We start from the raw sequence: 13,421 nt of genomic DNA on the forward strand, positions 1-13,421 counted from the left end.
GGATAAGGGTAATGTTAAACAAGAGTCAAGATAAAAGACTTGCAGAAGCAAGATAAAATGGTATGGCTGTTCCAGCAAATGTGTTTTTATCTCAGTTAGGTTCAGTGTGCATGGTACATTATTTTCAAACCTGACAGAATCCTTTAAGTCAATGTAATAAAACATTGCCAGTTTCATATTTCTCTCTTTTGGAAACACTGGAACACTACTAGACTATTAACTTGCAAGAAACAAATATAATATTGCAGAAATGTTGCCACAGGCACGTTTTTCCAATAAGGCTGGATTGGAATTTAAAGACAATATTGTTAAAATTTTAACATACATTAAAGCAGTAATTTACAATTCTGTCACCATTACCACACCATCATTTCATTCTAAACCTGTATACCTTTTTCTTCACTGAAACAGATGTTTGAAAAATGTTGCCACAGGTCTTTTCTATTCCGTGAAAGCATATAGGCTAATTTCCCCCCCAAAAAGTGAGCTGCCTTCTAAAGTAGCATACGAATTGATATAGAACCTCATAAGAGATCAAGTTGAAACACTCTACACTCTGACAGTAGCATTTCTCATGTCAACACTTTTTTTGCAAACACAGTTTGCTGTTAGCATGTTGCTAATTCTAAGCTTCAATAAGCATAAAATTACCTAGCACATATAAATGTTGGATAAAATAGTTAATCTGTGAATTACATTTACCTAATTTCAACTTTTATAATAAATACTTTTTGGTACTGAACAATTAAAACAAAATGGTACTAAATGAATTATATTTACATATAATCAACATACCAGGTTTTGGAATGGAGCCATAGTGACCAGGGGCTGTCAAGCTCCCTAAAGTGCCATAAAATAGTTTATAAAACCTGTTTATTATATTCTGAGTCTTCTGTATTCAAACAATAACTTTGTATGAGGAACAAATCAATATTTCTCAATTATTCATTATCTGCAGAAACTCATATACTAAAAACTTAATAACAGACAAATCACAAATGCAATATGTCAAACCTGAAATAATTGAGAGGATTATTATTATATTTAATATTATTGTAGTAGTTTCAGCGCATTTTAAGTTTTTGTGGAACTTTGTCAGGTTTAAAGGTTCACCACCTATTTATACGCAGATATATGAACAAAATATACTATACACACACACAAACACTGCAGTTCTGTCTTGGTGACAGATATTTTCCACTCATAGATGTTGAAGGATGGCTTTAAATACACACTCTGAACCATGTCTCCAAAGACTTCGCAATAATAAATTCACTCGCATACGCAAAGAAATACAGATGTCAGTGCAGTGATCGGTCGAGGGGCGTCAATGCCTGCAGACACTCTGAAATCACATCAAGGGCAAAGGCTTTACACACTACACGCTATGGCAGTGACACATTCATTGTGTTCATAAAAAGATGGATTTTCTGAGAAATGCCATTTACATTAGCTTCAATTTTCCCTCTCTCAGCCTAAACTGTGCTCACAGTGTTTAATTTGGCTCATAAAGGGGAGCTGGAGAGTGTGTCACACCGAGTTCTGTGGAGCAGACCATGAGATGAAGGGCTTTTTCCTTTTTTTCTTTTTTAAATAAAAAAAAAAGGAAAAGGAGCTGGCTTCAGCTGAAGTGGAGCTGATATTGAGCTGTGATTATTATGCTGACTGAAGCCTGAGGCTAAAGATATTAGCTGTACTCTAAATTCTCTCTGGTGCTTTTTTTTTCTCAAAAAGTACCAGTAAGGTCAACTTTGTTTCACCAAGGAGTCTTCGGATTCGAGCTGAGTGGGCTATAACATCAATTAACAAGCTCATTAGTGGTCTAAAATTAATTATCATCATTACGTGCCTTTAATGAGTTTTGTCTTGGGTGAAGCATGTCCTGCAAACAATTACCGTGTGTGAATTTAACCTTCTCACCATCTACCTGTCATGGCACAGGCAACACACATTACCGCAACAATGAGCAAAAATTATCACAAGAGGTTGTGAGGCATAGGCTGTATATTTTGAATGCCACATGGAAAATAACATACTGTACATGGTAACATACTATTTTTTGTCTAATTAAACTAAATATAAAACACTGAAAACTAAAATCAGCTGTTTTAAATGCAACAGTTACAGTTAAAGGAATAGATCACCCAAAAATGAAAAATTGCTAAATAAATTGTATATACTGATGTCATCCAAGATGTAGATAAGTTTGTTTCTTAATCAGCACTAATTTAGCATTACATCACTTGCTCACCAATGGATCCTCTGCAGTGAATGGGTGCTGTCAAAAACACGTTTGTAATAACACAAAAAACATCATTTGTTTATTATAAACATGCAGTTTTTCACTTCGCAAAACATTAACTGATGAAATAGGGTTTTGTGGCTTCCTTATGGAAGTATTGTGATGTTTTTAGCCATTTTGGACTCTCATTCTGACGGCACCCATTCACTGCAGAGGATCCATTGGTGAGATTGTGATGTAATGATACATTTCTCCAAATATGTTCTGATGAAAAAACAAACTTCCATACATCTTTGATGGCCTGATGTTCATTTTTGGGTGAAACTTTTCTTTCAGCATCATAACTTTATAATGCACGTATTGAAAAATGTTTATAATTTAAATTATTTTCAGATTCATTTGGGAAAGAGCTGATTTTTTTAAAGTATACAAAGTATATTTAAAAAACAAATTCACCTTTGGTACAATCTAATGCTCATTTAATCTAAATGCAAATGATAACGAATGATGAGCATGAACAATATTGATAAATTACCTCTAATATCAGCTGATAAATTATATGGTACTGATATATTGTGCATCCTTAGAGCCAACATTACCTAAACAGCATTTTTACACTGAACATGTTACAATGAATTCTGAGATTGTATTTTCAAGCTTGGTAAGTTTTTGAATGTAACATTTTAATGTAATGTAACCTAAGGCCCAAATTAAACATTTCATTAAAAGATCAAAAACAGTTTGGGTCTTGTTTACCTCATGCCTCGGGTGGAGCGGTTGTTGTAGTTCTGCAGCAGCTGAGGCAGTCCCAACATGGCTTCAAACATTACAGCCAAAGAGCCCAGGGCCTCCACAAATAGGACCCAGTCCAGAAAAAGGAACGTTACGAAAGCACACAGCAGCGTGAAGGCAAAGCAGAACATCAGATAGTCCTCAAAAGAACTCCAGCTCCAAAAATACCGAAGGTCCAAATCTGTAGGAGAGACAAAGAAAGAAAGATAAAAAGGATTGTAAAAATATTTCAAATACAGACAATGCAATATCTCCAAGCATCTCTCTATAATACTACCCAAGAAAATAAGAAAGGGAAACTTTAAAGCATTTTGTCATTAGTATGCATGTCACAGTGCTCAACACCTCACATAAACTCTCTCATGCTATTTGAAAAGTTAAATGAGCTTTGAAACCTGTGTGCCTCTTTCTGCAAATCTCCATTTCATAAAGAAACCCATTTACGACAACTCAACATTTCATTTACAATTTTCCTGAGAGCTGTGAAATAAATGACCAGGCTCTCCAGGGGAACACAGCCAAACATTCAGCAGTGAGGATTAAGCACTTGCATAAAATAAAGACACAAATCCACGACTGTACTCCAGTCAGCAGAAAAGAAACCATACACATATTGATATATATAAAAAGTTTGGGGACAGTACTTTTTTTTTTCTGGAAAAGAAACATTTAAGACTGCTGAAAATGCAGATTTCCCATAACATTAAAATAACAAATGAAATATATTAAATTAGAAAACAGTTCTTTAAACTGTAATAACCACTGAATTGTTTTTGAATGTATTTTTGCTCAAATAAGTGCAGCCTTGGTGAGCATAAGACTTTTCTTTCAAAAAATTCTCATTAAAAACGGTGTAAAATATGTACGGAGATTGCAGCACAAAATAAATAATAAATAAATAAAATGGAAATCATTAAAATATTTTGGTAACACTTGAAGCATTTATGTATAATGCATTATGAAGGTATTCATAACGTATGCTGTAATGCATAGTCTATTCATAAATATTTGTAACTAATGTTAAAAAGCATTGTAATATCGGCAGATTCCTTGTTACATCTGAAATTAGTTGTTTGCAATGTGTTTTTACTTTCTAAATGTGAAACACTGAATAAGGTAAGTACTACTTTGTATTATAAATTTCAATTATTAATGAAATCAGGTGCATTACAAAGCATAATTAATGCATTAAAAACGTGTTATTTAAAAGGGCATCAAGTAAATCAAGTTTTCTGAATGAATTTAAAAAGTGCCAAGTGATAACTGTATAATTTGGATCAAATAAAAGTTAAGATAAATTAGTACATTTTTATAAAGAACTATTAAAGAATTAATGTCAAAATGGAAATTAACGGCAAATGTGGTATACATGTTTTGTCTGATCTCTTAAGAATCAATGAAGAGACAAACAAATAAGACACAGGATAGTGAAGACAGCTTCTTTGTCACATTGGTCATCTTTACATTAGTGATCACGAACCATGTGAAACATCCTGACATGATCAACGAGTACCTGTCTCTCGCCCAAACTGATGGCACAGGATCCTGAAATGAGCTGACATCAGCTCCACAGAATTGATAGCTAAATAATAGCCCTATTTGTTACAGCTCTAAATGGAGTGTCGCGTTCAGCGGCAGAGAGCCCACAGACCACACGCTGTCATTTAGTAGGTTTTATGTTCTGATTTCTTGCATGTGTCTACCTGACAGGCACCAGCACTGTAGTGTGGCCGCCGTGCCATCCACTGTTGGGAAACATTTGCATGACTGTGTGGCACAGCAAGGGGCGAGACTTCTGGATGTCTGTTTGTGTGATTAATGCACCATATTATCAGAAAACTCACGGCTTGAAATTGGAGAACAGATAGGATCAGGAATGAAAAAGCCTCAGAAATCACATAAACGTTAAGTGCTAAGCTAGGAAGGACAAGAAAAAATGTGAACGGCCTCTTCCTGACGATATTAAAGTATTATTTCCATGTATTTATGTGATATCAGTCCAACATTAGCTGTGGTACCACTACATGTGGTAATAAAAGATAATTTCAGTCCATGTACAAATATAATTTTACATTTTTTAAATTTGTGATAAACAGCAGATCATTGTATCACTTAGCATTAAGAAAATAAAAGTGTTAGATTATTGTTGCAATTTAACTTGCATTACTGTTCAGACATTTAGGGTTATGGTTTTTTTTTTGAAAGAAATTAATACTTTTATTCCTTAAGTATTGATAAAAAATGATAAATTGCATTAAATAAACAGTGACAAAAACAGTAAATATATATTTACATTGTTACAAAAATATATTTCAAAAAATGCTTTCTATTCATCAATGAACACACACCACAGTTTCTACTAAAATATTAAAAACTGTTTTCAACATTCATAAAAAATATTTCTTGTGCACTAAAGCAGCATATTAGAATGATGTGACAGTAAAGACTGGAGTAATGATGCTGAATATTCAGCTTGCACCACAGAAATAAATAACATTTTAAAATATTAAAAAAGAAAACAGATTTTAAAATAATATTTCACTATATATTTTTTTTCTGTATTTTTGATCAAAATAAGTGCAGCCTTGGTGAACAAAAGACACTTCTTTCAAACTCTTAAAATTCTAATGGTAGTGTAATTATGTATTATACAATTCTGAAAGTGACAAGCTTAACTGTTGACTAATTAATTTGGGACCCTGCATTTCATATCCTAGAACAACATGAGGTTAAATGTCTTTCTCTGAGGAACATCGGTGATAGATCACTGAAAGCTCCTTAAAGGGATCAGACCAGTTGCTTTCTGGTAACCATTTCTGAAAATTAGATGCTAAACACACTATGCAAATTCATCTATCTACAAAAAACACACAAATGCACAGCACATTCATTTGGTGCACAAAACAAACACTGACACTTTATTTGTAATAAGCAGCATTAAAACGCTCTAACAATTTCATTATTCATCTGGGGGCAGAATGCATAAAAATATATTCATAGTTCATAAAATCCACATCTTCAGAACAAATTACTAAGTATTAAAATGCACCAAGCTCATCCTACACTGTACATGACACCTTAAATCATATGGGTTGCTGTGCTATTATTTTTCTAAAGAAATTAACTGACAGGTGATAAAACAGGTAAAAAATAAATAAATACAGCAGATTGAAATTTAACGAGTCATCCAAACTATAATTTGGGAAAAGAAGATCATTGATTCTAGGGAGTGGGATTTTTTTGACCAGCAAACACCCACAACACCCTAGAAACAGTTTATAAAATGCCATCATCTTTCATCCAGGCTGTTGTGCAAGCTATAACCTGTCATGCTCCAGAACATCTTGTTCTCCACTAGTGGCATTCAGAATGAAACGGTCACACTTCAAAACGATAGATAGAGCACAGCCTTTTCTTCTCAGATGTCCACAGATCAAACATTTCAATTACTAACATAGCACCTCAAGTCGGAAGTGTGCCTTAAACTTTGTGTGTCTTGTGGCACTAATCTCTTGAAAAAACACATCTGTAGTCTCGACCTGCATCAAGATATCAGGCCAATAACACAGGTTTTAGCTTCCTAATGCTTCATGAACCACAACCCCCCCTCAAAAAAATCCAAATAAAACATCTCTTCCACTTCTCTCACAGTGGCTGTGTTCCCAAGGTCTGCAGCCTGATGTGCCCTTTCTCATGTTCTGTTCATGCCTGGATGAGCAGATGGCAGATGCTGGTCCAGGCCCTGTAATTTTTCTGGGCTCTACCCGTCAGCTGCAAAGCCATTCAAGGCCAGGTTGAAGTTTTGCAGAATCCCATGAGTTTATTTATACACAAATTCATTTTGCATGCATGATCATGAATATTTATTTGTTCCCCAGCCGTACAGATCTCGTTCCGCATTCCCCTCGGTAAATAGCGTTCTGGGGGGTCCCCCTCGGTAGAAATCAGGTTTTTCCCCCTTGGGGGGCCCCTCTCCATTGTCGGGCCCTTAGAATCGTCCTAACCTCCCCCACCCTTGCGGCGCCACTGCACACACAGACACACACACACATATACACACACACACACACACACACACACATATATACATATACATACATACATATATATATATATACATATACATACATATACATATATATACACATACACACACACACACACAAGCACTGTAAATATACACAAGAACATATGCACATGCATGCATATTCAAATCTGATCTTTACATTGAACCTAAAGTCTGATATCTACAAATTGTAAACTAAAAAGACTAATGATGCATGATGTGTGGGCTGTGTACAGTAGCATCATCACTTATCCACCAATATTCAATATTTAATTTTGATGTTTGGGATTTTTAAACTTTTAAAATAAACCAAATTATTATCTGCTCATTGTTATCAGGCAGAATTTTAATACTGATGCATCCAAAATCATAAATCATATCCCCTCCCTAGAAATGACTAAATTAATTTTCACTGTTTAGGACACAATCATATATATATATATATATATGAAAAAAAAGAAGCTCTTTTCTGTCTCTGCTTACCAGTGCTTAAACTATGGGTTGACTAATGAACACGTAAGCGGTAAACTCATATGGGTTACAGCTCACCTACAAACATTTGACTTTTAGCTAATTATTTACAATGATTGTTACAAAGCTCAGTTAATATTCATGACCCAAGTCTAGCCCAGCAGAGTTTGAGAACAAAACCGTGCCAGAAAGAAAACGGCCTGAAGAGTGAAAATGTGAACAAAAAGAGAAGTCAACACTGAAAAAAATATGCATTGTCAGATTCACGTGTTGCAGTAACACTTCATGTCCAATTAGTAAACTTTTCAGAAAAAACAAATAATGTATTCGTATTCGTGTCAATTAGGCATTTAGAACCGTGTTGTAGTTAGGAAAAGAGACTGATGAGATTTTTAATGTGCTGCAAGGATCGGTCCGATATCTCTGCCAATGTGTGGATGCTGTCTGTGGTGGCTGCAGTAGGTTTCTGGGTTTTGAGGACACTAAAATTAAAGGCATGCTGAAGAACAGATGTCCAGAACCGCTAAATAATTCATAAAGCTGATAACATATTCAGAAATAGCCATGTTTAGTTCACACATATACTTTAGTCTATCATTAACCTACAGAAGTCTTAACCCCGCTTCCTCATTTGATTTGCATATTCAGTACAGTTCTATTTTCTTTTTGACCGACATAATCACAACTATTAAACCTGATGCACTTCATGAATATTTACACAATTCGGTGATACCATTTTGCATTGATGCTTAATATGCATGCGTTCAACATATTTTCTGTCAAGTGTTATGGTTCCATTTACATTAAGCAGTTGTTTCCCTCTCCCACACACACGGTTTATCCATGACAAGCAGTATGAGTCCTAATGAACCTTCTCATTCTGTGTCTTTTTGACTGACAAAACTACTCTGAGCTCATCCACTCAATGAATATTCATGCAATAAAGTGATAGGCACACCACTTTGCAATGGATTTCATGCATGCGTACCCATAGCATGTGCTTATTTCCTGCCAAGTCTGACCAGTCTATCTGCATTAACATCTATTTGGAGCTCACTGAATATTAATTAGCAACCTTGTGGGTTAATTAGTGAAGCAGTTTTTCAAGAAAAAATGCTTTTCTTACATGCATGTGTCGTATTTGTGAAATGTTTTGGTGGGAATATGAGGAAACATCTGGAACAGGCACCAAGCAACTCCCACTCCGAACGCCTCGACCCGAATGTCTCCACAACCTACAGGTAACCTTGGTCAGCTCTGACAGCCCTGATGCAACTTTACAGCAATACATCATTGAGAGATAGTTAGAAGGTGGTTGAGAAAACTATGATGGTGCGATGGGCTGCCTCAAGGTTTGCCCTTGGCTGGCTAACATTTTGTGTTGGAAACAGGTAATCGATTGAGATTCTAGTAAAAAAGAGACTTTAAATTAGATAAAAACAGATAATTAGGTATGGGGATCAGGAGGGGTAATTAAGCAGTTGACCCCAAGGGGAGTGACTAGAACAGCATGTGCTAGGAAAACACTTCAGCATCTAGAGGTCGAACATCTGTGTGGTGATGCTGGAGAGATGCCACTAGGGGTTTGAATGCCTGACAATACAAAGTCAAATGATTAATTTAACTTTAGTAATTCATGGCATTGCAGAGTGACCTTCTGTGATCCATGAAGGTGGATGTGCTTCTCTCACAAAGCATCCTTGGGCCATTGAGGGTGGTGACTCATTCAGATTAACTTCTTCAGACAATCACCACCTATAACCTTCAGCATGGGAACTCTGTTGCAACACCCAGAACAAAACTAGATTATACTGCACTCACAGCAGAGAAAAATGACTCTTGGTAGCCATCAGCGATGCTGGAAAATGTTTTGAAATAAAAGAGCTGTTTTAGCTGATCGGGACATCATTCAATGGTAGTGTTATAACTCATGAATATTATGAATATCAATTAGGACAGTGGCCTTGAAGGCCTTTTTCAAATCAGGTCCTCCACAAATTAAACCACCAGAGAAAATAAAAACAAAAATAGAAATCAAATCAAAGCTTTGTATTTATGTATGCATGCATGTAGCCTTTACACACACAAACAAATATGAAAATTATATATATAATTATTTATATATATATATATAATAAATACATAATATATATACTATATATATATATATATATATATATATATATATATATATATATATATATATATATATATATACATATACACATACTACGGGGCCGTTAAATGCTTGAATCTGATTGGCTGACGAATGTTCTAAGGTGTGCAATTATGTTATAGATAGATAGATAGATAGATAGATAGATAGATAGATAGATAGATAGATAGATAGATAATTTTCTGGTACAACAGATTTTTAGCTCTTTGGTAAGGCTTTGCTGATTTTAAACTAGACGTACAATATATAAGAAGGCCTCACTACCTCATCAGAGAGCACGTACACTAGGGATTATCAGTCATTTAAAGCAGCTTATCTTCCTCTCAGCTCCCTTGTTGGTGATGTGTACTGGTCGATATTTAAAGCCATTATTGAACAGAGGCTTGATTTTAGATTTTTTTTGTCTCTCTCTCCTTATCACACTTCTCCTCTGTCCTGCTGCTTTGCTACTGATGGACATCCAGATCACCTTCACGCCAGCGTGTGTGTGTGTGTGCGCAAGTATCTGGATTATCCTACAAAATCTTAATCGTTCTCTGTGATAAATCTAAGTGGCCATAAAATGAGAGGGGAAAGGAGAGATTAGGTATTTAAGGGTAAAAGCATTCTCTCAGACTGACTATTCTGTTTGAGTTCAGCAGTCATGCTCGACCATTCTCTAACCTCAGGCAATGAAATCCAGATCGCTTTGCCAAAGCAACTCTTCATGTCTACCTGTGCATTCAGTCATCTTCCTGCTAAACGGGGTTAGGGCAGGTGGCCGTGGAGGGAGGGCTCATGCAGAAGCGCTATCACTTTACTCAGCTGTGCTGAGGACACACAATTTTAACTACAGTCACGGCCCCTGAGCTTGCAACAAACCCACAGATGTTTATAAAGCAAAGAGGTTAACCAATCATAATCTTCAGGACTTAAACTGAGAATTAGGGAGGCACAGCAATGTACCATATTGGTTATCTGTGATATTAGACATTTTTAATTTATAGTATCAGTTAATACAGAGGCTAATATTAGATAGTTAATTTTGCACGCTTCTATGTCATAATCAAGTGGTTACTTACAGCTAATCTTGAAAAACACTTAATAATTTCATGACAATACGTTGACATAAAAATGAGTATTTAATTATTTAATAAACATTAAAAATACTAATGAACATGTATTATTTTAGTATAATTAAGATACTATTACATTTTTATTAATATTTTGAATCTGCTCCGTAAATATATTTTCCATATTAATTGTAAAATTTTAGTAATTTCGTTGTTTATCATTTGTCATAGCAATTTTGAAAATTGAAAAAAAAAAAAACAACAACAACAAAATCAACAAAAATGCAAGATTTACTTTGAAACAGTGTATGTGAATGCCATTTAAGAAATGTGTCTGAACAGGTTAGCTTAACTTGAACCTAGACCTTAAAGGAACACTCCACTATTTTTGAAAATAGGCTCATTTTCCAACTCCCCTAGAGTTAAACAGTTGAGTTTTACATTTTTGAATCCATTCAGACAATCTCCAGGTCTGGCGGTAGCACTTTTAGCTTAGCTTAGCATAGATCATTGAATCAGATTAGACCTTTAGCATCTCGCTCAGAAATGAACAAAGAGTTTCGATATTTTCCCTATTTAAAACTTGACTCTTCTGTAGTTACACAGTGTACTAAAACCGACGGAAAATGAAAAGTTGCGATTTTCTAGGCCCATATGGCTAGGAACTATACTTTCATTCCAGCGTAATAATCAAGGAACTTTGCTGCCATACCATGGTTGCAGCAGGCGCAATGATATTACGCAGCGCCTTAAAATAGTACCCAGCTAGTTTGTGTAGTTGAAGAGTTGCAGCTGGCCGATTTCAGGCGCTGCGTAATATCAGTGTGTCTGAAGAGTCAAGTTTTAAATAGGGAAAATATCGAAACTCTTTGTTCATTTTTGAGCGAGATGCTAACGGTCTAATCAGATTCACTGATCTATGCTAAGCTAAGCAAAAAATGCTACCGCCAGACCTGGAGATCGGTTGAATGGTTTCGAAAATGGTAAAACTCAACTTTTTAACTCTAGGGAAGTTGGAAAATGAGTGTCCCTTTAAGACCAATTATTCAACTAATCCAATATGAAGTTTTGCTCTAATTAGTATGGTACATAGAACTCAAGTCAACCAATAAGCGGGCCACAGTCCACTGTAATGGATGTGAGGGATCACTGAAAAGCAGTTAAGTAACTCTAAACTCAAGCGTCTCCACTACCACATCAATGTCAAGTGATGGACCCTCTGCTATATGATGAAATCTTACCCTCACTGCTTTCCTCTCGGCCTGTCAGTGATTACCCGGGCAAAAACACACTGGACAGCTTGTCAGCACTGGCCAGTATTTCATCAGGGATTCTGGAGTTACGAGGCAGCATTAGGCATGCAGGAGAAGAAGAGAAAGGCTAGATGAGAGGGAGAGGAGAACACTAAAAGCAACTCTTATACGGGTTACATAAGACTACGCAAGACACTGACGGTGAGTCAAGGACACAGCATAAAGAACACACACACACACACTCACAGACGCTGCAGGAGGGATTCCCCAAACAACGAGGCTGAGCCAATGCAAGATTTACCTGCTATGACAATGCAGCTGTTTGTGCCGCACCATGACTGTGTTGAGACTGCAGAGATCTGAGATTTGCTGCACAATTCAGTCAATGACAATTCACAGTTAAAGGGTGTGAAACTCGTGTTAAGAGTTGAGAGAGAGAGAGAGAGAGAGAGAGAGAGAGAGAGAGAGAGAGAGAGAGAGAGAGATTAGAAACTCATTTCAAAGTCAGAACACAACAATTCATCAACAACTAAAGCAGCATATGGGATTAGAAAGCCGCAAGGTGAATCTGTCACTTCATCAATGTGTGGTTCTTCAAATATACTTGATTTTAATAAAATTAACATCATTTCTTTCTGTTATATGAAGCTCTCTTTTTTAACATGACCTTTAGCATTTATTTTGATCATTCTTTGTGCTTCTGTCATTAAACACAGCAGATGAAATCATGCAATTAATTCCTATACATTGTTATCAATAGACTATTATAGTATTATAGTTTTTGTTAATATTTTGAATCTGTTTTTATTTTTCCAGTTTCCATTTTCTGTTTTCATTTCAAAGCTTCAGTAATTTAGTTTTTTTGTAATTTTTCTATCCTTTTAAAAAAAAAAAAAAAAAAAAAAAGTTTAAGGTTTAAAAAATTATATTTCTTAATAAATAAAATAAATTAATTAATATTTTTCTTATTTAGTAACAAGAAATTTTGCCTTGACAACTTGCTGAAATATAATAGTTTTTAGTATTTTATTTTACATGAATGATTGTTTTATTGCAAGTAAAAATTGGTTTTAATTTTAGTTTCAGTTTTAGTTAACTATATAAGACGATAGACAGTCTTAACATCAAGATTTACTGAGTGAAATTTATGTATAATCAAGTTAATGTAGCTGTATAAACAAATAGCTGTTCCTCAGTTCTGGAATCATTGTCATCATGACCAGCAATTCTGCTCAACAAATTATGCAAAAAGTGTAATTTTGTACATTTAGAATACAGAAAATGTTAGCTATGAAATTTCCGCCACTGTAATTTCATCTAAATTCATCGTCATTTGAGACAACACATAATTTATTTTGCTGAAAATTAT

General features: G+C 35.2%; 1 protein-coding gene across 2 annotated transcripts in view; it reads right to left on the reverse strand.

Annotated features, from left to right (window-relative positions):
* si:dkey-246g23.2 (solute carrier family 66 member 2) overlaps positions 1-13,421 on the reverse strand; it is a 45,669-nt gene that overhangs the window by 14,225 nt on the left and 18,023 nt on the right. For both annotated transcript variants that reach the window (XM_019122101.2, XM_042744278.1), the window contains exon 4: positions 2,999-3,215. In XM_019122101.2, the coding sequence (XP_018977646.2) occupies positions 2,999-3,215 (217 nt within the window). The remainder of the gene's footprint in view (positions 1-2,998; positions 3,216-13,421) is intronic.

This window comes from Cyprinus carpio, chromosome B18 (assembly GCF_018340385.1).
Source record: "Cyprinus carpio isolate SPL01 chromosome B18, ASM1834038v1, whole genome shotgun sequence".
Taxonomy (NCBI): Eukaryota; Metazoa; Chordata; class Actinopteri; order Cypriniformes; family Cyprinidae; genus Cyprinus; species Cyprinus carpio.